This window comes from Lynx canadensis, chromosome E3 (genome assembly GCF_007474595.2).
Source record: "Lynx canadensis isolate LIC74 chromosome E3, mLynCan4.pri.v2, whole genome shotgun sequence".
In the NCBI taxonomy this organism is placed as follows: Eukaryota; Metazoa; Chordata; class Mammalia; order Carnivora; family Felidae; genus Lynx; species Lynx canadensis.
In genome coordinates, this window is record NC_044318.1 from 23298568 (window position 1) to 23324103 (window position 25536).

The 25536-nt window shown below is 55.9% G+C and overlaps 3 protein-coding genes and 2 long non-coding RNA genes across 12 annotated transcripts; 2 read left to right on the top strand and 3 right to left on the bottom strand.

Annotated features, from left to right (window-relative positions):
• Positions 1 to 17: 17 nt before the first annotated feature.
• PRRT2 (proline rich transmembrane protein 2) lies at positions 18 to 4065 on the bottom strand. Of its 5 annotated transcripts, none has more exons than XM_030301092.1 (4): positions 3875 to 4020; positions 2244 to 3210; positions 1719 to 1851; positions 18 to 101 (listed from the first exon to the last, which is right to left on the bottom strand). In XM_030301092.1, the coding sequence occupies exons 1-4, from the start codon at positions 3889 to 3891 to the stop codon at positions 49 to 51; spliced, it is 1170 nt and encodes a 389-aa protein (XP_030156952.1). In that variant the 5' UTR covers positions 3892 to 4020; the 3' UTR covers positions 18 to 48. The 5 variants fall into 5 exon arrangements, with proteins under 5 accessions (XP_030156952.1, XP_030156953.1, XP_030156951.1 ...); XM_030301093.1 differs by lacking the exon at positions 18 to 101 and adding an exon at positions 297 to 1546 and having other exon boundaries at positions 3875 to 4019; XM_030301091.1 differs by lacking the exon at positions 18 to 101 and having other exon boundaries at positions 297 to 1851.
• Positions 4066 to 4100: 35 nt separating this feature from the next.
• LOC115504257 lies at positions 4101 to 5653 on the top strand. The gene is made up of 2 exons (XR_003965631.1): positions 4101 to 4180; positions 4861 to 5653. It is a non-coding gene; the product is annotated as an uncharacterized LOC115504257 (long non-coding RNA).
• On the bottom strand, positions 5142 to 10287 carry MAZ (MYC associated zinc finger protein). 4 transcript variants are annotated; one of them, XM_030301088.1, is made up of 6 exons: positions 10177 to 10287; positions 9448 to 9534; positions 8508 to 9364; positions 8043 to 8106; positions 7595 to 7766; positions 5142 to 6248 (listed from the first exon to the last, which is right to left on the bottom strand). In XM_030301088.1, the coding sequence occupies exons 1-6, from the start codon at positions 10210 to 10212 to the stop codon at positions 6091 to 6093; spliced, it is 1374 nt and encodes a 457-aa protein (XP_030156948.1). In that variant the 5' UTR covers positions 10213 to 10287; the 3' UTR covers positions 5142 to 6090. The 4 variants fall into 4 exon arrangements, with proteins under 4 accessions (XP_030156948.1, XP_030156947.1, XP_030156946.1 ...); XM_030301086.1 differs by lacking the exon at positions 5142 to 6248 and adding an exon at positions 6260 to 6785; XM_030301087.1 differs by lacking the exon at positions 10177 to 10287 and having other exon boundaries at positions 9448 to 9672.
• LOC115504256 lies at positions 6805 to 7692 on the top strand. The gene is made up of 2 exons (XR_003965630.1): positions 6805 to 7343; positions 7478 to 7692. It is a non-coding gene; the product is annotated as an uncharacterized LOC115504256 (long non-coding RNA).
• A 707-nt stretch (positions 10288 to 10994) lies between the features above and the next one.
• Positions 10995 to 25338, bottom strand: KIF22 (kinesin family member 22). The gene is made up of 14 exons (XM_030301085.1): positions 25274 to 25338; positions 19044 to 19239; positions 17372 to 17499; positions 17127 to 17281; positions 16679 to 16888; positions 16368 to 16598; positions 15889 to 16042; positions 15628 to 15763; positions 13424 to 13592; positions 12740 to 12908; positions 12302 to 12369; positions 11376 to 11588; positions 11209 to 11268; positions 10995 to 11124 (listed from the first exon to the last, which is right to left on the bottom strand). Exons 1-14 carry the CDS (start codon positions 25329 to 25331, stop codon positions 11077 to 11079), a joined length of 1995 nt encoding a protein of 664 aa, XP_030156945.1. The 5' UTR covers positions 25332 to 25338; the 3' UTR covers positions 10995 to 11076.
• Between the last annotated feature and the right edge of the window lie 198 nt (positions 25339 to 25536).

Below are 25536 nucleotides of genomic sequence, written 5' to 3' on the forward strand. Positions count from 1 at the left end.
CCGCCGTACGCACCTGGAGCTAAGACCCGCCTCCCGGGCTGCGCAGGGTCACAGTACGCAGGCGCACAGAGATGGCGCGGAAGGCTCCGCTCTAGCCAAAGCTACTTGGAAAAGGAAAGCAAGGGGAGGATTGCACATGCGCAGGTAGGCTCGGGCACAATTGGCTTCGGCCCACAGTAAAGATGGCCACCGGGTCGTCGCATGCGCACACCACCCAGTAGGTTCTGCCCGAAAGAGGGCAGTGCCACGGGCCCCGGCGGCGGCGGACAGACGTAAGGACCAACTGAGGCTTAGAGGCGAGTCTCATGCAGTCTCCGTTTATTGGTGTTTCAGACTCATGCAGCATCCGGCATACAAAGAGGGAGAATCTGTTTGATGTATCTTTTTTTTTTTTTAAAGACTTTTAGTGTTCCCCCACGCCTTTTTTTTTTTTTTTTTTTTTTTTTTTTTAAGAAAACAAAACCCGCCAACTCCAAACAGCGTCATAGCTCGGTCCCCGCCTCCCTAGCGGACTGTCGCGTGCAACAAACCTCTCTCGTCCTCTTGGAAAATAATTACAGAGCTTCCCGCCCCTCATTCGCTCCCTGCATCTGGGAGCTTTGGATCTGTTTCGGGGTTCTTTCGCTACAAAGCACGTGAATGACCCCAGTCCCGACGCCTTTAAGAAACTCGCTGACCGGGTTAAAAAGCCCAGGTGGGGCAGGTCAACTCGGGCTGACCGGAGAGCGTCAACAGCCACGCCCCTTCCTCCTCGCAGGTGCGTGTTCAGAACAGAGCTAGCAACAGTGCACGACACCCTGCACAAGTCCCCAGACAAGGCCTGGCTTGCCAGCTCTGCGACCCAGAGGCGCTCCGGGGGCGTCAGGACCTGGGTGGGCCCAGCAGAAAATAGTCGGAACCCAGGCTGGGGAGCCCTCCCCTGATACCGCTCCCCTCCCCCAGCCTGACCTACGTGCTGGAGTTTTTGCAGAGAAAACGGTGGCAAGAGGGAAGAGGAAAGGATCCTGAGGGGAGGAAGAAATGCTGAGGGGAGATGAGGCAGGAAGGGGGCAGAAGGTGTGAAAGGGGAAGGAGAGATGATACCGGGGAGAAGGAAGAAAGGAATGGGGAAATATGCCACGACAGTGAAAGTTGAAAGGGGGACACTGGGGCTGAGGTGCAGGGAATTCGGGAAGTTGGGAGGAGTGCCGGGAGGGTGAGAGCAGAGAGAGTTTGTGAGACCTTCAGGGAGATTTCCAGAAGTGCAGGGAGGTTTCCAGAAGTGCAGGGATAGGGAGGCCAAGAGGCTGGAGGGGATGCAGGCAGAAGTGCAGGGAGGTTGGAAACAGTGCAGGAAGAAGAGAGGCCTACGGTTGGCACAGGAGCCTGGCAGGATGCAGGAGCAGGAAAGAAGCTGGCTGTAAACAAGGCCGCTCAGGCTCCCTTGGTCCCTATGGGTGCGGGCCTGGGCCATCGATTGGGCTCCCCCCAGGGGAGGATGGGCCCAAGGCAGCTCCCAACAGGAAGAAAAATCTTGGAATGCGGGGCAGAGCCCCTCACTTATACACTGTGGGAGAGGAGAGGGAGGGACAGACAGAGACAGTGGGGGGGGAGGGGGAGACAAGGAGAGACAAAGGAGAAGTAGGGAGGACAGACAGGAGAGAGCAGGGGTAGGGGTTAGTAAAGCTGCCCTTGCCAACCCTTCCATTCCTCCCAGCCTGTCCCAGACCCCCACTCACCGCCTAAGTTGATGACGCAGGAGGCGATGATGATGAGGACCCCCCCTACCAGCGCCACGATGCTTAAGAGCTTTGCCACGCGGCCCAGACGCTGGGCCCCATCCACGTCCCCCTGCTGCAGGCTGTTCCGGGACTGGGGTTAGGGTGAGGGGTGGGGCACCATGGCCCAGGTCAGGAGAAGGCAGCCCAGCAGGGATCAGGTGAAAGAGTTGTCCAGAGGAGACAGGCGGGCCCCGTGGACAGTGGTTAAAGGAGGAAAGAGGGTTGGGGAGGCAGGGGGAGGAGGGCACAGGTCAGCAAGGTGGTGTGAAACACGCCTTGGCATCCCTCCCACCTGACGGGGTAGGGCAGTGGTGGCTCAGACGGTAAAGTCCTAGGGAGAGGCCGGGAAAATCCCCATAATTGGGAAGTGAGATCCATGCAGAGAGGAGAGGGGAAGACAAGGCTACTCCCGGGGTTCTGTCCAGGTGCTGGCAGGAAGCTGGGAGCCACAGCAGGCCTGGGCCAGGGTCCCATGGGGCTCACCATGACAGCATAAGCGAAGGCCACGATGTTGACAGGCCACATGGGGCAGAAGCAGGACAGGATGGCGAGGATGATGTAGTCCCGAGGTTTCTGGGTGCCTTCACCACCCTCCACCCCAGACCCTGCCAGCTGGGAGCTGGGGTGGCGGCTCAGGCTACCTCTGGGAGATCCTGGATGCCCACTGTGAGCCCTTCCTAGTCGATCCTCCTCAACCAGCTGCTGCAGCACGCGGGGAGGAGCCCCATTGGCTGGGTGGGTTTTTGTTGAGGGTGGCGAGTGAGGCTGAGGGGCTGGGCCCTCTTCCCCATCGCCAGCCTGCAGGGGAACCACTGCCCCATTTTCTTGCTTTTCCCCCACACTCTCAGTCAGGACCTCAGGGGTGGGGTCCTCCTGGGTAGGGGGCTCTGGCTGAAGCGCTGACTTGGGGGTGGGCTGGGAATCTGGCTGGCAGTCTGGCTGAGGGTCTGACTGGGTGTCCAGCTTGGGAGCAGACTCTGAGGCTGGCTCAGGTGGGGCTGTAGACCCCAGATCAGACCCCTGGTCTGCAGTGGCCTCTTTGTTTGCTTCTGGTTTGGGTGCCGGCTCTTGGTGTGCTTCTTTGGGGCTGGGGTTGGCATTTGACTCCCCTCCTGGACTTGAGCTGAGGTCTCTGGCCTGGGCTGTTCCTGGGGCCCCAGTTAGGGTCTCTGTGGTTTCTGGAGCCAGTCCAGCTTTGGTTTCTGAGTCCACAGGGGCCCCAGTGTCGTCTGGGCCGGGCTGCAGGGCCTCTGGCTCATCTGGGACCCCAGCTGGGACCTGGAGAGGGCCAGTTTCGGCTTCAGAATGGCCAGGCCCTTCTCCTTGGGTTTGGGGACCCTCTTCTATCACCTTCATCTCCGAGACCTCAGAGCTGCTGGCTGCCATCTTGAGAGGGGAGAGAGGAGAGGACCTCAATGGAGTGGACGGAGCAGCAGAGACAGCAGCAATCCTGGAAGAGGAGGAGACAGGTTTGGTGTGAGGAAAGAGGTGGCTCTCGGCACTGCAGCCCAAGAGGGCTATGCTCCTGTCTTAGGGCCAGCCCTGGGCTGCCTCTGGGGAGAAGAAGAAAAGTTGGGGTTTCCTTTGCCTTAGGGTGGGACATCCCTGGGGAGGACTGCTCTGCTCAAAGTCTTCTGCTGGGAGAGCCCCGGGGAGATTAACCCTTTTGAAAACAGGACCCTCCCCATGGTCTCTTCCTGGGTCCACCCGTTACGAGCCAGACTCTCAGATCCTAGCAGATGCCCCAGCACCCCGAAATCAACAAGCTGTGCAGACGCTCGTAACACTCCGACAGGCAGACAGGCACACTGGGCAGAGGACCGATACTCACATTCCACTCCCTCTGCATCCTCCCCTCCTCCCTGGGTGCCCCGCCGGTGCAGTTTTCTCACTGCGCGTCTGGGGCGCAGACGCCCCCGCCCCTCCCTGGGGGACCTGGGCATTTCCTCTGAGCCCCTTCTCAGCCCCTCTCTCAGGGATTCCCTCAACCCCCGGGGAACCGGCGCCTCCTCCTCCCATCGGCGTGGCGCGCCCAGCACCACCAGCCAGTCCGCCAGGCGCCCGCATTCCGGTGCAGCCCTCCCGGCGTCCGCCGTCTGTCCGCGCACTCCTACCCGCAGCCTCTGTCCATCCCCGTCTCACCTCGACGCCGGCTTCTAGACTGCTCCCGCTGCTGCTGCCACCGCCGCCCCGTTGCAGCAGCCGCAGCCCGGGAGGGAGCGAGTCAGCGAGCGAGGGAGGGAGGCGGCGGGTCTCCCCTCCCCTCTGCTCGTCCCCTCCTCTCGCTCCTCTCAGGTCCCCTCCCCTACGCTCCGCTGCCGCCGCGCACCGCCCCCGCCCCTAGCTCGCCTCCCGCCCCTCCCGGCCAGCCCCAGGGAGCCACGCGTGCCAGGCCCCGCGTTACCCGGGCAACCGGCCGGGTAACCACTCGCGCCCCCTCCCTACCCCTTCCCACGCGCGCCTCCTGGGGGTGCCCCCTTCCCAAGCCCCGGGCCCCTCCCGCCAACGGTCACCGGGGGTCCTGGCAGAGGCAGGGGGCCGGGGGAAACCAAGAGGGGTCTGCGAGGAGACGGGACCTGTGAGACAGGCGGGACCCGGTGGTGGCACCCCAACAAGCAGAAAGAGGGGAAGGGAGATGAGGCAAAACTTAGGCTGCTCAGGAAGAACAGGGTGGGGTTTTAAGAGAGGGGAGCCTGCAGTACAGGAAGTCCCTCTACCCTCGAGGAAGCAGCAGCAGAAATGGGCGCTGGAAGGCTCCAGGGCCCCAGGAGCAGGACTCAGAAGGGAATTCCAGGGCAGAGACTGCAGGGGCAGTCTGGAACAGGAAGGGGGCTGGGGCCGCGGAGCCCGCAAACGCAGAATGGGCCACGCCTAGGGTGAAAGGGACAGGTGGGGACCAGTGCGGTTTTTCTTCTCGCCCTCACTGCTCCCAGTCCCGGGGCTGATTTCCCCCGTCCTTTCTGCAACTCCACCACCCGCCGTCACCTCTTAGGCCCTTGAGGGTGTGCAGGTATTCGGCGGGGGTCTCAGCAGCAGGCAAGGGGTGTGGATGGGGGAGAGCAGCATTTCTGTCTGGTAACTGTTTGGGTTTCTAACCCAGGCGTCTTCAAACCTCCAGTGGCTATTCTGGGCCTGCCCAGATTGGGTATTCCCCGGAGACCTGGGAGTCCTGGAACCTGCTCTCCAGTCACTGGAGCCTCGGCCCCACCCTGGATCTGGACTGCAGCCACTGGTGCTGCCTCCGGTGAGGGAGGAGCCAGCGCCCCAGAGCCACGCTGGGTCGAGAGCAAGGCTGGGACTGACACCCGGCGGCGAAGAAACTCCTTGGGGGTGGGGACAGAGGGCTTGGTGAGAGCAACTCATCCAATCCAGAGTCAGAGACAGGTTTTTATTTAAAATTTATTGTAATGGGGTCCGCGCAAAAGGAGGGGATGAAGGGTGGGGAACATGCAGGGGACACAGGAACACGATGACATGGCCAGGGCCACAGCTTCTGTCTTGGGGGAGAGGGATGAAAAGAAAAGGCCAGGGCTGGAGCTGGGGTGGAAGAGGGACGGGGGAGACACTGTGACTGCATTCCCCCCACCCCCAGGAAGCACCTCTAGTCCCTGGATCCCCCCGTTTACCCTGGCACCCTAAAATTCCATCTCTTATCCTGCCTCTGGCCCTAGTGGCTCCTTCTTTTGCTCCCCTTGACGTGTTTTCCCCTGACAGATTCTAAGTAGGACAATGTTTAGGGCCTGACCCTAAACAACCCCACCTTATGAAGGTACTACCGTTGCCTTCCCTGCTTCTGCCCCTTCTCCAATCTCACCTTTTCCCCTCCGGGACAGAATCTTTGATTCCCCTCCTTCCTCTCCTCCCTCCCCCTGAAAAAAAAAAAAAAAAAAAAAGCACCAACTCCCCAGGGAGGGGCAGCAGACAGTAGTGGGGGGTGGGGGGAGATGGAAGGAGGAGAGCAAGGACCATCAAGGAGAAGGCTCACAGATCCCTGGAAGGGCAGGGCAGGGGGTTACAGAGAGGAGAGGGGGTGAGGGCAGTGGCCACTCCTGTCCTCTGCCACCCCTGCCCACTGTCCAGGGGGCTTCAACACAACCGAGGGGACAGGTGTTTGTGTGGGGTCAGGTCTGACAGGGAGAAGAGAGGAGCAGGAGAAACAAATCGTTAAAACCTAGCGAATTCCCCTAAGAAACATCTCTTCCTCCTTTCCTTCTGGAGGCTCCTTGGTTGGTGGGGAAGTAGTGAGGAGTTGGTGGGAAGAGAGGGGAAGAGGAGACGGTACCAAGGGACTTTCCTCCACTTTCCGCTCTCCCCGCCACCAACCTGGAGCTCACCAGGGCTGAGAGGGAAGTGGCTGAGAGCTCACGGGCACCCCCTCGGCCCCCGAGAGGGAGCCCACAGCTGTCGGGGGAGCCGCCACCGCTGCCGCCGCCGCCGCTGCCGCAGCTGCCGCCGCCGCCGCCGCCATAGGACAGACCTCACCGGTACCTGCACAGCGAGAAACACCAGGAGATCACAGTACAATCTGAAAGGCAAGAGCCTCGCCCCCTGCCCCAGACTCATTCCCAGACTCCCTCCCCTGGGACACAGCCGTTGCTCACTTCCTGTTTGGTCCCCAGAGGCCTCCGCCTGCATCCTTACCCAGTTGTCCTGAAGGGCCTTCCCTGTCCCCAGAAGTCTCCCTAACTTCAGTGATGGATGGGCATCCCTGGCCTTCCTGAGATCCCCTATTGGGCCCTTTGAGCCCCCTCGTCCCACACAACCCATCCCACCCCCCCCAGCCATGCCCCACGCCTTGCCTGGTGGGTGCGGGGGTCCCCCTCAGCAGGTGGGCTGTGGCTGGGGGGCGTCTCCCGGGACAGGGGGGGCGGCCCCCCCCCAGATGGGTCTGCATGTGGCCGGCCAGCTGGGCAGGGGTCTTGCAGTGCACGCTGCACAGCTTGCACAGGATGCGGTCAGCCCGCGGGGCCTGGAGCCCGTGGTCCTTCACCGCGTGGATGCGCAGGTATGCTGCTGTGGTGAAGCCTATTGGGGGGGGGGGTGGATTGGGATGGGGGATGGGGGGTCAGCCAGGTGGAGACCCCAGAGACGGGGCTGTTCTCCTAGGCTGGGGACGCCCTGCTCAGATGGCCCTGTCCTCCTCCCACCATATCCTTGGTAGCCTGGGGCCAGCTACTCTGTTGGGGCTGGTGGGGCACATTCCCTCCCTAAGTTTGGGGCCTGTTGAGTGGTGTCAGCTTCCTAGCCTTGGTGCCCACAGAGCCTATTCTCCGTGGCTGGGGGACCTCTTCCGGGATGACAGCGCACTGATTCCTAGCCACTTGAAGAGTTGACCCTCAGCAGAGACGGCTGTGTCCCCTCCCTCCAGGGCCCCATACAGTCTCAGCCCAATTACTCCGTGAATATGTGAATCTGTTTAAAAGCAGCTTTTTCTGCTCCTGGGGCAGGGCGCGAGCTTGTTAAACCCCTGCCAACACGCTCTGCTTGCCCCAGGAGCCGAAGAGCAGAACATGTGGCCACACAGCTGAAACCCTGGCTTCCAACCCTTGGGAACTGGCTCTTGACCACTCCTTCCCCACAGCAGTGAGTCCTGCTCCCACCCTCCCTACCCACCCCCAGAGACTGACTCTTCCGGGTAGGTCATCTCCTCCAGTCAACACCTCTCAAAACTTAATGAGGTTCAGTCCTCCTGATGTTGTTCCATTTGCTTCCTAAAGGGCTCTAGATGCCATGAGCTCTGGACTACAACACCTTTAACCCACGTCTGTGGAAGGGCCTCTGGCTTTGTCCCCTACCCATTGTCCCTGGCCCTCCCAGCATCTTTCAGCATGTACCTTTGTTGCAGAGCTCACAGACATGGTGAGGGCCCTGGCTGTGCACCTTCATGTGGTCCGAAATATAAGCCGAGCTCAGCATCTTGCCACACACATGACATGGCACCTTCTCCTCGTGTCGTACTGTGTGCGCCCGCAGTCGATCCTTCGTAGCAAAAGCTGCCTCACATTTCTGGGGAAGGGGGGAGGGGCGTGGGGGGTGTCAGGAGAGTTAAAGCTTTGGGGAGTGGGGAGAGGGGGGCAAGAGGTTAAAGGAATCAGAGCCTTGGGGATCTTTGATCTGTAGGAAATGGGAGTGAGATGACAGGGTCTTGAAGAAGAGATGAGAAAATGGAGTGAAAAAGCAAAAAGAAGAGAGAGAAAAAGGGGGTCTGAGAGGCTGAGCTCAGACAGCTACAATGAGGATCAAAATCATGAAAACCGGGACAGGAGGCGGCGGGCTTCCTACCTCACATTTGAAGGGCCGTTCTGTTGAGTGCACTTGTCTGACGTGACTGTTGAGGTGATCCGGCCTGGGAACACGTTGGGGTTGGGGTTAGGGGCCTGGGGAGCGGACGCGCTCCCAATTCTACCCAACTTAGCACGACCGGCCTTTCCAAAGATCCCTGCCTTTTCGCCCCAGCCCAAGGCTTCGGAGCGCTGGCGCGGCAGGAAATCCCTCCCCCTGACGCAGGGCGGGCTGGTCCTCCTCCCACGCGAAGCTTTCTTACAACCGGAGGACCCACCTCCTTGGCTAAGTACCACCCCCTGCTCCCTGGTAACCAGGAGAGGCTTTCCTCCCTCCTCCCGGGGAGTGGCTCCCGGTCCCCGTCCTCAGAAACCTCCTCCCTCCCCGCCAGCCAAGGCCAGGCCACCTCCGTAGCCGTCCCTCCCTCCCCACCCGCCGAGTGGGCGGCCGAGGCCCCGTGCACACCGGGAGAAGCTCTTGCCACAGTGGGAGCAGTTGTAGGGCTTGTGCACAGCGCCGTCATGTGAGCGCACGTGGTAGCTCATGCGGTCCTTGCGCTTGAAGCGCTGCTGGCACACCGGGCACTGGTAGGGCTTCTCGTCCGAGTGCGACAGCTTGTGTCGGTTCAGGTGGTAGACGTCGCGGAAGGCCTTGCCGCACATCTCACAGGCGTGGTTCTTCCGGATGCGCTTTCCCGAGGCGGTCGTGGTCACCACGCCACCCGCGGCCACGGCGGCCGCTCCGCCGCCCGCACCCGCTTCTCCCCCTCCCCCGCCGGCTCCGCTCAGCTGGGGCACGCTCAGGAGGCTCAGGGGCACCATGGTGGGCATCTTCATAGCACCCGAGGGGACCCGGCCGGCCTTGGCTCCCGTGTGGATGGCCTCGTGCCTCCGGAGGTTGTAGCCGTTCTTGAACTCCTTGGCGCACAGGGCGCAGATGTAGGGCCCCTTGCTCTTTGTTTTCTTCTCCAAGGCAGATGCGACCGGGGCCACGGCGACCGTCGAGGTTGGGGCTACGACGGCGGTGGCCGCGGCTGCGGCGATGGTGGCGGCGGAGACAGGGGGCGCGGCCTCGGCAGCGGGCGCCGACACCGGCGGGGGCGGCGGCGGGGGCGCCGGCGGCTGCTTCAGAGCCGCTGTGTCCACTGTGGAGGCGGCGGCCGGGGCCGGGGGCGCAGCAGCGACGGCGGCGGCGGCGGCGGCAGCTGCGGCGGCGGCCGCGGCGGCGGCCGACTCCTGGGCGGCGGCGAGAACCGGGAGCAAGTCCACCTGGAGGGGCTCGGCCGCCGGGGGCTGGGGCGTGGGTGGGGGCGCCGGCGCGGCCTGCGAAGACAAGGCGCCGTGTGGGCCGCGGCCGCGGGTCGGCGCCCTCCCGGCCCGGCCCGCCACGGCCGGCCCCTACTCACCTGGAATGGACTCTGGGCGCAGCCCTGGGAGGCAAAGAAGCGGGACTGGAGCTCAGCCCCGACCTGCAGGGGGTTCTGGGCGTGACCCTGAGGTGGCGGGAAGGAGTTCATGAGGCCGCCCACCCCCCGGGAGTCCAGGCCCAGCACGGGGAAGGGGGGGGCCAGCAGCGTGCAAGGGAACACGGGGAACATGGCCTCGGCCACGGCGGGGCCCCCGGGGCTCAGCGGGGGCCGGGGGCGCGGGCCGCGCGGGGCCCGGGCTCGGGGCGCCGCCCCCGGCCGGCCGGGCTGGGCCGCGCCGAACGCATGGCCCGCGGGCCGCCCCGCCGCCCGCGCACCCCGGCCGGCGGGAGGGAGGGAAGGAGGGCGCCTGGCGGGCCGCGGAGCGCGGCGGCGACGGCGGCGGCGACGCCCCCTGGGTGGGGGCGGGAGGCCCGCGGGGCCGGGGGCCGGGGGCAGGGGGCGGGGGCCCGGGCGGCGGCGGCGGCGGCGGCGGCGGCGGCGGTTGGAGCCTGGCGGGGCGGGGTGGGGGGAGCGAGGGAGCAGCCTCGGCCCCCGCCGCGCGCGCGCCCAGCCGGCGCCTCGGGGAGGGCGGGGGAGGGCGCGAGGGAGGGAGGGGGACAGCTGCGCGCGCACCGGGCGCGCGGAGGGGGGGTGGGACGGGAGGGAGGGCGGGCGGGAGGGGGTGTGGGAAGGGGGGGTGGGGGGGCGGGGGGAGGGGGTTGTTACCTGGAAGATGAAGCTGCTCCAGTTGCCGGGATCCATGGCGGAGGGAGGGAGGGAGGTGGCTCGAGCTCACCCTGGGGCGGGAGGAGGAGGAGGCGGCGGTGGGGGAGGGGGAACCCAGGGAGGAGGCGCGCGGGGCGGGCGGGAGGGGGGAAGGAGGAGGAGGGTGGGGGGAGCGGAGCACACTGCGCGCGGGGAGGGCGGGCGGGGGGCGCGAGGACACACAAGAGGCTGGAGCGGGCGCGAGCGCGAGCGCGCGCGAGGCCAGCGGGAGGGGGGAGGTACGAGAGGGACTCTTGGCGGGAGGAGGGACGGGGGAGCCACCCAGCAGCCCGAGTCGCCCCAAGCGCGAGACCCCTGAGACGGCCGCTGATTGGCTGACGATGGCGCAGGTGGTGGGCGCGCGGGAGACAGGGCGGCTTCTCTCTTCCCCCCCCCTTCAAAGATTCCACCCCCCTCCTCCCTCCGCCAGCGGCCGTTATTTCGCGCGCACGCGCATAAAACCGCTGTCGTTGCTGAGCGGGAGAACAGGGGAGCGCGCGCCGGGGGTACGGATGGGGCGGGGCTAAACACGAAGCGCGCGCCCGCCTAACGGTCGTCGTTCTGGGGCTTTTGCGTTAGTGTTTTGATTCCTTTCGGCCACCGTCCTTCCCCTCTCCCCCACTCCAGCGGTTTATTTACAATCCTGCCCCGCTTCTTTCCTGCTTGCTCTTCCCAAAGATGGCGCCGAAAGAGGTTACGCGGCGGAGCTTGTGGCCCATCCCAAGGGCAATTATACCCTTGGCCCCACCCCCGTAGTCCCAAGAATCAGGCTGAAGCACCAGAGTAAAAACTGTATTTACACGACACGCGGTTATACGAGAATTTAAAAAAAAATGGCCAAGTGAGGAAAGGAGCCTGCAGTCAGGAGGTGTCGCAGCGATGACACGCGGCGAGACCCAAGATGTTCGCCTGCAACACAGGAGGGGAGAGCAGCGTTAGAGCTGGGGGCGGGGCACGGGCCAGGGAGAGGAGGGGGCCAGGCCGTGGGCTCACCTTCAGGAACGACTCCATCTGTTTCCCGGATATGCCCTCCACGCGTTCCAGGTCCTCCACCTGGCAGGACAGCAGCGATAGGAAGGGGCAGGGGGGGGGGGGGGGGGGGGTTGCCGCGCTTCTCCTCTGCCGCCCCCCATTCCAGGCCACCCTCGCGGGGCCGTTACCTGGCTGAAGGGGCCGTGGAGCTCCCTCCAGCCCACGATGAGCTGGGCCTTCTTCTGGCCAATGCGTTGCAGGCTGCGCAGATCCCGGGCTGAGCCTTCGTTCAGCAAATCTAGTATTTTTTGGCGCCCATGGGCCAGTAGCTCTGGGCTGATCTGTAGCTCCCAGCAGTCCTCAGCCTTCTCCTCTGGCTCTGAGGCATCCAGGGACTCCAGCTATGAGGCAGGGGGAGGTGAGTGACAGAAACAGAGTTTGCTATTCAGCCTGTGGCAGCAAACTGCTTTAGACTCCTCTGCCAAGGATAGGAACCTAACAGCAGCTACCTCCCCGCCCTTCCTAGCCTCTCTTTCCTTCAAGTGTTTGTCCAAAAACCCTCCTCCCCGGTCACTCTCTGGGCTGATTCTCATTTTATCTGACTTGTGAAAGAGTGGGGACTGTTGCTGAGGACAAAGCACATAGTAAGCTCTTAAATCTGCCTCATCTCCAAAAATCATCTTTCACTCCTAGGGAGGAACACAGAAGGCACGCGATAAATGATACCCATGCCCCCAACATATCATCTGAGTTTTTAGGTAATTTTTTCGGTGTTGTTTCATTTCTTGAATGCTTAGGTCATGTTTCCCTAAGTGGGCTCTTAAGTTGGTAGAGAGTGGGACTCAGGCTACACAGTGTACCTAGCAAGTAGCTACTGACTGAGAGTGAGAGCCATCAAGAAGAAAGGGAAGTAACAGGTGTTGGACACCCTCTCCGCTAGGTACATACTGTATGTCGTCCTAAATGCCCTATGAGGTGTCTCCATATTCAGAGGATAAATAACTTGTAAATTGCTGGTACGTGTTTTGACTCCATGGCCAGTGCTCTTCTCACTAGAGCTTACTACCCACGCTTTTCCGCTCTAAGTGTAGCCGAAGCCTCCAGCTGCTCTCACCTTTCTCTTCCGGCCTTTCTTCTTCAGGATATGGATCTCAGCATTTGGGGATGCCGCCTGCTCCTGAACTGAAGGCAAGAATTGTGAACCAGAATCATGGCAGAGGCTACTTCTTCTCACCCTCCCTGGTGGCCACTTGGTTCTCCCATTTCTGATTCCTTGGGTCGGTCCCCTCCATCCCAAATCAACCTCTTCTTTTGTTGTTTCCATGTGACCTTTCTTGTATTGGAAAGTAGTCTGTTGTTAGTCTGTATGTTAGTTAACATACTAAATGCCTGAGAACAGAACACTCAAGCTCTGTTTCAGACAGTCCTCACCCCTCCCTGGGGTTGCAACATAGTGGGAGCACACAAATGACATGATGAAAGCTGCTCCAAACACCTCTTCCCTTTCCAAGATGTGTTATCTGGCCCTCCTGGTCCCCACCGCCACACTTACTCAGTTGCAGGGGCATCACCACAGCCTTTTTGAGGGGCTTAGCTACTGTGACTGTGCGGCGTGCAAGCGGTCGGAGCACTGCAGGAGAGGAGTTTTCTTTATCCTTTGGGTCTGCAGCCTCCTGGGCCAAAACCTTGGCTTCCAGTTCTTTTTGCTTCATCTTCAGCCTCTATTGGAAAGGATCAAGGAGACATGTCACCTAGAACCAACGACTTTCAGGCAGCTTGGATGGCAGTGGATTAGGAAAGTGAGTACAGGGCTCTGACGCCCTAGCAGGCAGGGCAAGGACCAAGGAGAGAAGCTACCAGGAGACAACTGGAGCCACTGTAATTAAGGGCTTTCTAATGATCAGGGATGCTCAGAGGTGGAATGGGCCCCTTTGTGAAACACTGAAGGGAAAGACCGAAAGTCCTAACTTAATTTGAGCTGGTGTTACAAAATGACAGTCTCTTCTATTGTTCCTTTTACCTGGATTTCCACCCCCCTCACCTCCTCACAGCTGATCAATTATTTTCAAAGTCCAGTCACATTAAGGACATTCAAGCAGAAGCTGAAGAACAGGGATTCCCGGTTAGGTAGAAATCGGATGCTGGTCCAGCCTTTCAGTGTCCTTCCCTATTTGAAGATCCTCAGATTGCTTCTCAAGGCCAATAGGAATCCCAGCCCCACCTGCCCAACACTTACCTCAATCTCCAAATCCTTCTCTTCCATGGTCTTCATGAGCACCATCCGCTCTCGCCTCGGGGTGTTCAGCCCATGGGTTCCTTGGCTCCCCTGGGAGCCCAAGAGACGGTCCAAGCTGAGGAGGCGCTCCAGCACAGCTGGGTCCATGCTGCTCAGCTTCTGTAGGGGGCTGAGCAGACAAAGGTTACTCCACACCCACCTCTCCTCTTATCGCCCTCTCTACAGCAGGGTTCCCTTCATTATGCCTTAAATTGGTGTATTCTGTGATTCCAGATTCTGCTATTAAGTTGCTGGGCAACCCTGAGCAAGTCATTCAGACTCTCTGGGTGCAGTGTCTTCATTAAGTGAGTGAGGATCAATCACTACTTGCCCAGGTAACCTCTCAGGGATGCTAGGAGATCCGATGAGAACAAGTATTTATTTTTTATTTATTTATTTTTTTTAAATTTTTTTTTTTTTTTTCAAATTTTATTTATTTTTGGGACAGAGAGAGACAGAGCATGAACGGGGGAGGGGCAGAGAGAAAGGGAGACACAGAATCAGAAACAGGCTCCAGGCTCTGAGCCATCAGCCCAGAGCCCAACGCGGGGCTCGAACTCACGGACGGCGAGATCGTGACCTGGCTGAAGTCGGACGCTTAACCGACTGCGCCACCCAGGCGCCCCGAGAACAAGTATTTAATGAACACTTGAGTTGTAGGTGTTCAGGCTCTAAGACACTCCCTGCCCTATAGGCACTCACAGTCTAATGGGGAAGAAGAGACTGTGATAAGGTGACAGCAAGGGCTGTGTGCTTTTATTGGAGGAGCATGTGGGGAAAGATTCACAAAGGAAGTCATCCTCAGCAGGGCTTTGAAAGCCGCTGCAGACCTCAAATGCCAAGCCTTCTTCCCATGGGCAGTAGGAAAGGCATATTCGAGCTGAGTCCTGACTTAATCTGAGCATAATGCCTAACATTTGTTCCTTCTGCCTGGAAGTTTTCCCCTCACAATTATCATTCAAAAGTCAATCTGATACCACCTTTCCCGTAAAACCCAGCTTGATTGTATATCTTCTTTCCTATACTGTGAACTAGCTCAAGGACAGGGACTGCCCTGTTCTTTGTGTGCAAGTGCCTAGGAAGAGCAGGATCAGAAAATATGGGTGAATACCAGAAGTCATTTCTTCCTTCCTGGCTCTCACAGAAGCAGCTCCTCTTTCCTTACTGCATCCTGTACTACCTACCCTCCATCATATACTGATGTTCTAGTCTTCTTTCCTTTAGAGCCCGAGGTCAAGGTCTGACTAGGTCTGATGTGCCCCATCTCTGAGCTTTGCCCATTCACATGTGCAGGGGTGTACATTTCTGCTGACAAATAGCTTGGGAGAGACAAAACTGACATGGAGTTCTAAGCAAGCAAGCAAGCACCTGTTGCTATATGCCATCCATCCTCAACTACAGCAGCCTCCCCAGGGCAGAGGATGTACTAATCCTTGACCTCCTCTGGTCACCCCTATTCACTAGTCTTTAGACTTACAGTTTAGAGAGACTGTACTTGGGCTTGGGTAGAAACTGGGCAAAGTAAAAACTGCGGCTGGCTCCCTAGAATTATTAGGGGGGGCCAGGTGGCCAGACACAGAAAGCTAGGCAAGACCACTAAACAGCAGTGACCTAAGGATTCAAGCATACTGGGCCATGAGCTGGGGCCATCAGAACTAGGGAGACTCGCCATACACACAGAAGGGAGGGACTCAGTGACTCTGGACTGAGGTTAGAAGCAAAGTTAGATAGCAACGGGCTCCTTGTAGGGTCCTGGAGATGCTGGACTCTAACGCACAGACTGAGAGGTCTCAGGGACACATGGCTCTTCATCTCCTCCTTGTCTCTTTGCTTTGCACTTATCCTCTAGACCTGAAAGACCTGATCTAGATTACTTCTTGAATCAGAAAGAGCTGCCCCCAAATGGGAGGTTTTGCTGACTGCCTAAAGGGATTGGAAAATGGAAAGGGAGGGGCTAGGAACTCAAGGAGGAGGCTTCCTTCAGGCCCCGGGCAGCAGCACCAAGGACAGAGATTGACCTTAGCACTTCAGTGAATTCGGTAGAGTAGGATTTGGGGTGAATTCAATGAGGAACAAGTTCACAGACTAAACCCACTACTGCCCTGCACCCAACCCAGACACAACAGAACAGGGAATATACCCAAGGCCCCTCCCACTCTGCTCACCTGAGTTTCTGAGAGGCAGAGGCTGGAGCTGCTGTGGGCTCAGGACTCCCAATCTCCTCTTCCTCAGGGCCTCGGGCTCTCTTTGCCTCTGATGGGCCTACCAGTTCTTTCTGAGACAGTTTAATGGGTGCCAAGACTAGGAAAGATGTGGGGCGGGGGGGGGGGGGGGCGGTCAGCCTCTATGCTGATGCTTGGCAGAGTTAGCAAACTCCCCAGCTGTCCAGATCTGGCTTTTCCACTCTTGCCAACCCCAGTCCTCACCACGAAGCTGCAGACTCTCGTTGGTAAAAGGACGATTGATCACCTCCTTGGACCTGGCAGCAAAGTTCAGCGCAGAGACTGTATCTAGGTAGAAACGTCTCTCGGGGGCAATGTTGGCAATGAGGATGCTGTGGGCTGAGCCACCCAGAGAATCCTGAGGGATGGGGATGGGCAGGATAGGCAGATCAGAAACCCCACATTTCCGTTTTTTTGTTTTTTTTAATGTTTGTTTAGAGAGAGAGAGAGTGCAAGCAGGGCAGGGGCAGAGAGAGAGGGAGAGAGAGAATCCCAAGCAGGTTCTGCTGTTGTCAGCAGGGCTCGATCCCAGGAACTGTGAGATCAAGAGCTGGAGGCTCAACCAACTGAGCCACCCAGGCATCCCCCAACGTTTTCATTTCTTGACTGCTGTTCCCCACCCTCCCAGCACACCTAAGAACCTCCTTCTCCAGCCCCTTTTCCCCTGAGGTGGGTGGCCTGACCTGCAACAGGCGAGTGAGCTTGCTGTCCCGGTAAGGCACGCGAGGGAGGCCCTGGTTCAGCGCATCCACCACCTTGCCCAGTACAAACAGGGACGAGTTGATAGCTCCACTTTCCTTCAACCGCAGACCCTTGTTACCCGTACGCCGGTTGTCCTCTGAACCAGCCAAGTCAATCAGGTAGAGTTTACCCTCCCGCTGGCGGAATGGGGCCAGACGTTCCCGCTGATCCACCTGGAGTTAAGAGCAAGGACCCCCAACTTAGTTCAGGTTCTAGGGGCTTCCCGGGTCCTCACCCTGTCGGCGGGCCTCACCTTAACCAGGAGCACAGCATGACTGCGGGAGGAGCGCTGGTTGAGCCGGGTGGCTCCTACAGTCCGGTTTCTACTGGCTGGCAGGAAGTGCCGCTCAAAATCAGCGAAGCTAGTGATGGGCTTCTGTGTGAGGCCCGGAATCAGGATGTTTCCTCGACAATCTTCTCGGATCACCAGGTCTCCTGATGCAGGGTCCAAGAGGTCTAATACCTATCGGAGCAGTGAGAGGTAGGGCGGGTTCTGCAGACACAGGCCACTTACTTCCTGGGCACCAGTCTCCTTTTCTCTGCTGGGCTGTCAGAGTTGTACCATCTGCTACCTCAACCTGTTTTTCCGGGTCTTGCCTCCTTGCTAGAGCAGAGCTTCATGCTTAAGAACTGGATCTTATTCTGACTTTTGTCTCTTCCCTCCCCAACCAGAGTGGGGGCCGGGGTGGGGGGGTGCTCACCTTTTCCTGGTAGATCTCTAAGTAGGACATAGTGACAGAGAGAGCCCATGGCCGGCCCTCGCCGCCCTCCTCCCTTGTGAGCTGTAGGAGGTCCATGAGAGCCCGGGGAATCACTCCAGGTTGCTCTGGGCTGCCCAGCATTGTGTGCGTCTTCCCTGGGGAAAGAGTGGAGATCGCTGTGAGATCTTCCTCCCCACTCTGAAGCCCTTTCTGACCCATGGCTATTCCCTATCTGGCTCCCTCACCTGCCCCTGTGGGCCCATAGGCAAGCACACTGGCATTCTGCCCTTCCAGCAAGTGCCTCAGGATGGGCTGCACTGATCCCGCATAGACGTCCTGCTGAGAGCTCCTTTCTCCATAGAAGGCATCAAACCTGCAGACAGGAAAAATGGAGGGAATTAGTGGAGGGTTCCATTCTCACCCAGACTTACAGGGTAATACTAGCCACGGATTTAAAAGAGTCTCTATCCCTTTTCTTGCATAAAGACCTTAGAAAGCACCCACTGAACACCTGTCCTGTTCCTGTCTCTGTACTGGTGTTAGAAATAAAGAGATGAATCTGATGCCCTGATCTTGGGAGTTCTGTAGTCTGGTGGGATAGAAAGATACCCATCCTTTGTTGGGATTCAGGAAACGAAGAGGAGGACACACTAGAAAGAATAAGTGAGTCTGCTTGAGCAAAGAGGATTTTGCCAGAGACAGAGAGGAGAAAGATATTCCACGTATCAAAAAGAGCACACAGGGGTGCCTGGGTGGCTCAGTCAGTCAAGTGTCCAACTCTTGATTTTGGTTTAGGTCATGATCTTCACTGTTCGTGAGATCTCACAGACAGCGAGGGAGCCTGCTTGGGATTCTCTCTCCTCTCTCTGCCCCCTTCCCCGCTCGCGTTTTCTCTGTCAAAATAAATAAACATTAACAAAACTTAAAAAAAAAATAGCACAGAGAAGGCATGGTGTGCGAGAGCAGGGCTTCCTGATCTTTCCCCCAACACAGTGTATACAGGAAGCAGTATTGGTACACCACGATGGCGCAGAGGATGCTGCTTCTGACTAGGAGAGACTCCACTCACCTGCAGTCTACTCTCTATACTCCGGTAGAGAAGCCGTGGCTGAGGCCACAGCAGAGATTAGTATTTTAAGTGGAGTGTAGCCTGTGTTGGGGGGAATGAGGCTGGTAAGAAACAAGTCCAACTACCAAGGGCCTAGAATGAGGTTGTCAAACTTTTTCTGTAAAGAGCCGGCTAATAAATATTTTAGGCTTGGTGAGCCACAGGATTCCTTTTGCAGCTATTCAACTCTGTCATTATAGTCAGAAAGCAGCCGTGGACCGTATGCAAATGAACACGTGTGGTTCTGTTCCAATAAAGCTTTTATTACAAAAAAAAGACTCCTGGTCAGATTTGACCTGCAGGCCGTAGTTTGCCACCCCCTAGCCTAGAACGACAGGCCGAAAAGTCTCAACTTTCCACCTCCAGTGGGGTTTTAAGGTAGCTGCCCTTGTAAGTTCTGTCCCCAAATCCGGATGGCTTCTGTCACACCCAGCTGCAGCCTGGGCTGGCTGGCTGGCTGGCTGGTCTATGTTCCTCCCACCCTTCCCACACCTCCCTGATCCTAGCTGGGGCTCCCCTGGTCACCCTTGCTACTCCTTCCCCACTTTGTGCCTATTTCCCCCATGAGACTGAATAGTAATATAAATCTGGTTCAGCTGCCAGTCTTTCCCCAAGTATCCTACAGAACACTGGTCACAAGTGGGCACCTATGAACATTTCTGAAAGCCCAAACGAAGGTGTGGGGAACAAAGTTGTGCTATGAAAAGTGGAGATTCTAAAAAGGCACGTCTGAGAAACTGTCTGGGCAAGTGATAACGTGAGCTAGGAGAGAGGAGAGGGACAGGAGGGAAGAGTGGCCTGAACCTTACTGGTATTTGAGAGTCTCCTGGTGGTTCCTCCAGTTGGCAATCTCTAGTGAACAGCTGTCCAGGCCCCGCACACAAGGGGGCTCACCTGCTGCAGCTGTCCCATCCACAAATGGTCGCAGCCTCACGGCCACCCTTACCCGAGCTGGAGGTGGGCGCCGGCCAGCCCCCACCTTGCTTAGCCGACAGCGACCAGCTCCTAGAGGAGAGAAGGGAGGTTTTTAGGCATGAAATACGGTGGTAGCACAGAAGTTGCAGGAGCCGGCTTTGCAGAGAGGTAACGGTAGGAGTCTTACAGGAAGAGCTACTTGATAGAGCTGAGCTCTGACGGATGAATAGCAGCTTGCCCAGCATTCCAGGCAGGAGGAATGGCATATGCAAAAGCATGATGGTGTGAAAGCATGGCCCCCTGGAGAACTGGTGAGGCGGGACTCTGTGTTCTGTTAGTGAGGATGAGCAGAGAAGGGCAGGATGGAAGACAAAGATGAATCAGATACATGGTCTCAGGAGGAGTACGGTGGGGGTTGGAGGACAGAGATTACCTACATACAGGTCAGGGGTTGCAAACCATATCATGTACTTAGCAAACATTAACAGTAAGCACTGGCTACATGTCAGGTACACTTTAATCTTCACGGTGTCCCGTGGTGTCCCCTCTTAGTGCCATTTTACCAACAAAGAGGCTTATGGAGGTGCAGCAGCTCTTCTGAGCACGTCGGTATTTTACACCTGGGGCCTTGTGGCTGTCGCACCTTGTTTCATAGCCTACATTTTGTCTTTTTGCTCCTCGAAAGAGTAAGCACAGCCTGAAAACAAAACAAAACCCCAGCATCTTAAGTAGACTAGAGACCCACATAACCTTGACAGAGGGGCAGGGAAGATGGACTGGAGGCTAAGGTCGTGGGGACACCATGGGAGGGCCAGGGGCCACAGCTCATTTCGGGGAAGCTCTTTCCACCCTGGCTGTACTGTGGGTGTCCCCAACTTGGCCCAGTTCTTTCCTTGCTCCACAAATAAGTCCAGTGGGGAGTAGATTGCCGTGTTTACACAAGTAACCTGGAAGCTCTTGTTAAAATGCCGATTTCACTTCCGTCCCTGGAATGATGCCTGAGATTCTGCATTTGTAACAAACTGCCAGATGGTGTGGATGCTGCTGGTAGGACATGCTTTGGATTGCCAAGGTGTTGTAGACCAGCATCTCGTAAGGATAAAAAGAGCTGACATTTGCCCCTCCCAAAACCAGTCAATGAACTGCCTGACTCTTCTGTGCTTCTATTTCTCACCTGAGGTTTACAACACACACTTACCTGTACATGTGTGTTACATACACAAAACTGATGGTTTTCTCTTGATGGAGCTTATGTGGGTTTCTTTTGTTACCCAGTTCTGTGATGCTCTAATGTTTGCATTAAAAAAATAAGTAACACTGTGGATGGACACCTTTGTTTGGAAGGGATGAGGTTGAAAGGCAGCCCAGTCCCTTTCTGCCCCAGCTCAGTCTGCAAAAGGCATTAACATGCAATCCTCCTCTGTTGTAAGCTTTCTGTTTAGTTTGCTTCCAATAATTAAATTTAAGTCATTAAAAAAAAGAGAGATTATAAATATTTTTATCAGAAAACACAAGATAAAACTTTTTTAAAAAAGCCTGTTTTGAGGGGGGCGCCTGGGTGGCTCGTTGTCATCTGACTCTTGATCTCAGCTCAGGCCCTGATCTTAGGGTCATAAGCTCAAGCCCCATGTTGGGCTTTGCACTAGGCAGGAAGCTTACTTAAAAAAAAAAAAAAAAAAAAAAAAAGCCTGTTTGGGGTGCCTGGCTAGCTCAGTCAGTAGAGCATGAGACTCTTGATCCTGGGGTGGTGAGTTCGCACCCCACAGTGGGTATAGAGACTACTTAAAAAAAATAAAAATTTAACAACAACAAATAGCCTCCTTATTTTCATGAGGACTGAATGAGCTAAAAAATATCTCATGAGGAGGGTATTTCTCTATTTTATGGTGGAGGATACCACACAGTACCTCACAGCTAACAGCCGAATTCCAACCTGGATCTCTTTGCCTCCAAAAATCTGCTTTCAGTGAGGATGCCATATTGCCTATTGGGAAAGTTCTTGGCATCTCTGACTCTCTCCCTTTCTCTAGTGGTAAAAGCTGGTTGTCGGGGCCATAGGCCTCAGAGAAGGCAAGAGGCTGGTATGTGTGACCAACACAGGAACAGCAAGATGAAAAGGTGGGCAGACTACCCTGGCTGAGAATCTTACACATAAGGCATGCCCATAAGCGGATGGCCTACAAAACCTGGGCTTCTGCTCCGTTATCTGACAAACGAAGCCGGTAATACCCCTTCTCATTCCATGGTTTACAAGGCACTTGGGCATCTAGTTTTCGCTCGATCCTCAGGAGTCCTGAAAGTCCGTGACAAGAGAAACCTGCAGATGCACCCATGCAGGTGAGAACACTAAGGTGCAGAGAGGTTCACTGACTTGTCAGAAATGTGTGCAGGGGCTTCTCCTTGCCTATCTTTCCCAGGGTTTGGGGGAGAACAGAGAAAGTTGGCAGATACAGACACATTTAAGGAAGTTTAAGGGGAAGGGGAAGTCTGTGGTGATGTACTTGGGTCAGACAGAGCTGAATTTCAATTCCAGCTCTAACACTTGTTAGCTTGTGACCTTGGGCAAGTGACTTAACATCCAGGTGCTCTGGTTTTCTTTGTTTATACAATGGGGTGGGGTGGGCCTCGGAGAGGCTTAATGAGAATTAAAAGAAGTAACATGTAAAATACCAACACAGTAACCAGCACACAATAAGTAGGTTCGTTATTCAAGGTAAGATGGCCTGGGTTCAAAGCCCAGCTCTGCCACTTACAAGGAAACGGGTACATAATGGTCTATTCCTGTGCCTCAGTTTCCACAATTGTAAAATGGGAATAAATATGTACTCGCTGGGTTGCTAAGGGAATAAATGAGGTAATTCATGTCAAAGTGCTCAGAATGGCATTTGGTACATTGGTAAAAGCCTTGGTGTTTTATTTTATATTCATCTTTCATTTTCCAAATGTAGAAACCTCAGTATAGAGAGGTTGGCTAACTTGCCTGTGGTCAACAGCTACCTAGTGACAGAGCTTCAAATGAAGGTCTAACTCTGAAGTTCATTGTATGAGTCCCCAGACCTTCTCAGCTCATCTTTGTATCCCCATGGGCCTGGGAGTCAGAGACAAGTTCCACCCACCCAGTAGCTGTGTGAGCTTGGGAAGCCTTCTTCACTGTTGCAAGCCTGTTTCTCCTTATAAAATAACAGTATCATAAGATTGTGAGAAGTCAAAAAAAGAATGTACATACAATGTTTGGCACAGTGGGTGGCATCAGGGGCTCAGTAAATATTAGTTATTGTTATTATTACACTCTTTTACTTATTTACTCTTGTTACCCACTCCTCCACGTAGCAATTCACTTCAGCCCTCACCATTCAGCAGGGTCACTAATAACTTCCCTAATGCTAAATCCAGTGGACATGCCTGGTCCCCAACCTATTTGACTTCCCAGTAAGATTGGACACCCTCGATCTGCCTTCCTTTGAAAAATACACTTTCCCCTAGTTTCCACGCCAGAGGGCCAAGGTGAACAGCTCTCTGCTTACTCCTTCTAAGTTTCTGCCAATCTTAAATATTTTTCCAGGCTCCTTCTATCCTTTCTCTAGCCTGAGGTCACTCAACTTTGGCCCTAATATTTTGGGCTACATAATTCTTTGTAGTGAGGCTGTCCTGTGCACTACAGGGTGTTTAGCACATCTATGCTAAACACACATGCCAGTAACATTCTGCACCCCCCCCCACCTCCTCTTACACCTCCTCTTGAAGTCGTAAGGTACTTCAAACCCCACCTATCCCAAACTGAACCCTTCCCCAGCTCTCTTGCCACCTGGTCCTCCTCCTATGCTCTCTAGTGTAAATGAACGGAACCAACCCCAAAGACGGGAGTCTTCCTTAACTCCAGCTTCTTTCTCACCTTCTACATCAGTTATTCAGTATCTGTCAATTCTGCCTTTTTAGAGGAGTCCACTTCTCTCTACCCCACTGCACAATCTTCGCAAAGGCAACCATCATCTCAACAGTCTCCCACATTGGTCTCCCTTCCTCTAGTTTCACTCCCCTCCAATCGCTCTCTTCCCACTTCCTCCCTTGCACTATAAGCTCTCAGCCACAATGACCTTCCTACAGTTCCTACAACATGCCCAGTTCTCTCACACCTCTGCACCCTTGCACATGCTATCCTCTCTCCCCGAAGTATCTTCCTTCTCATCACCACTCGCCATGTGACTGAGGTAAATACACCTTACTTCCTCTAAAAAACCCTCTTTTGTAAAATTACTCTCCCATGAAGTTGTGTCCATGGCTCTCTGGCTCCTCCATCCAAGCACTCATGACATCCCACTGTAACTGTAGATGTGTCTCTGTGCTCCATCTGACTGTGAACTCAGTGACAACAAGTCTTACTCTGGTCACCTTTATATCCCCAGTGCCTGGCACAGAGTAGTTCTCAAGGAATATTTGCTGAACAAATTAAGTTTTGGTGAATGAACATAAAGCATTGTCTTGTTTCTTGTTTTCTTCATAAAAATGGCTCCCTGCCATTCCTGTCCCAAAGCTCACAGCCCAAGGGAGAAGAAAAGGAGAGGCACATGTATACAAGTGCTTATAGTACAAGAGTCTATCCCTTTCGTCATAAAAGCAACTTTAAGGGTTGGGCAAGGCTAGCACTTACTTCTTCTAATTTCCTCCCTCTCACAATTCCCCAACTTCATTTGGTTTAACTCCTCTTTTATTGATGAGGAAATTGAGCCAAAGACAGCATCATTGGCCTCTTTATACATCATAAATAAATCACTCGGTGGTCTTTTCATCCAGCTGAGGCCTGATAAACTCCTATCCGACCCTTGAAACCCACTTCAAATATCACTTCTGTTAATTAGGTCCTCCCAGAATATCCAAGGGTTTACTTACTTCAGATTTTACACTCTCTATCGCAGTTTATACATATCTCTCATTGCTTTTCATGATAGCATATATTTATACGATTATCCACTGAAACAGATTATAAACTTGTCTGGGAGAAGGGTCAATATTCATTCAAGCATTTTAACCATATCTACTATGTACCAGGCACAGTGGGTGTCGGAAAAGTGAGGGGAGGGAGGCCGTGCTCCAAAAGCAGGAGTATCATGTGCTTGGGCATAATGGTTAAGAGCAGAGGCCCTAGAGTAGGACTGCCTGAGAATTCAGACCCCAATATTCACTAGTTGTGTTAACTTTGAGCAAGCTATTTAACCCATCTATGCCTCAGTTTCCTCATCTGTAAAACAGGGACAATAACAACCAACCACCTTATCGCATTGTGTAGCAATTAAACGATTCATCACCGCAATGTGCTTACAACTGTGCCTGGCACCTAGCAAGGGCTCAACATGTGTTTGACATTCTGCTAGACAGCTTTGTTTCTCCATGGGGCCTGACCAACAGCAGGGGACTCAAATCAATTACTATGGCATCTATCATAATCAATGACCAGAATTCAGTGGACCGGAAGAGAGCAGAGACATCTGTAAACAAACACTCACAACATACAAGATTCGCAATGTCCCAACAGCCTTTCCAACCCTAAAATAGCACTGACTTCCACGGCTAGAGCGAAAGGAAACAGTCCCTTATTACCCCTATTTGTGATCTGGGCACATCTTATACTGTCAACTCACACCCAGCTGCTGTGCCTCGGCCTGCCCTCCAGCGTCTCCCAGGGATCTCCGCTCACCCAAACAGCACGTCATACACAGAACCCTCCCCTCGCAAAATGCGCATCCAGCTCCTTTCGTCTGGTCCCTACGGTCAGTGTCAGCCACTCTTCGCTCGCTTACTCACATAATCTCCCGACAGGGGTAACTGTCCCCATTCTACAAAGAAACTGGAAGCTCACAGAGGAAAAGTGCGCTAGGCTCAAACAAAGCTCTATATCGGAACTGGGTGTTTTAACACGGTCAATTGACCCGCACGGAGGGCTGGAAACAAGTGAGAAGGGAAGAGCGAGGTGCGCTGACCAGCTCGAGACTCCCACCTTCCCCTCCCCTCCCCGCCCCCGCGCCATTTCGGCCTCTCCCCGACAACCCGCAGAACCCGGACCAGGCTCCGGCACATTACTCCACCAGGTTCCAGACTTCGGCGTCCTGCCCAGGCCGGGCTCGCGTACCTGAGATCGCCGCCGCCATCTCGCGTCGCCTCAGCTGCGCGGTACCCCCCGCGTCCATTCCGCTCCCTCCGTTGGCCCGCCTCTCCCATTCGAATTTCCCGGTGCCCCGCCCCCCGTCCTGGCCTCCACCAATCACGGCTACTCGCTACCGGAAGCCCCTGCCGGCGGTTCGCAACCATCCCGCCCTCTAGGGCTCGCCTCAGGGTCCTGCAAGAAAAAGTTTCCCCTGGCGAAGGACGCATGCGCGCAGGATGGCCACCCAG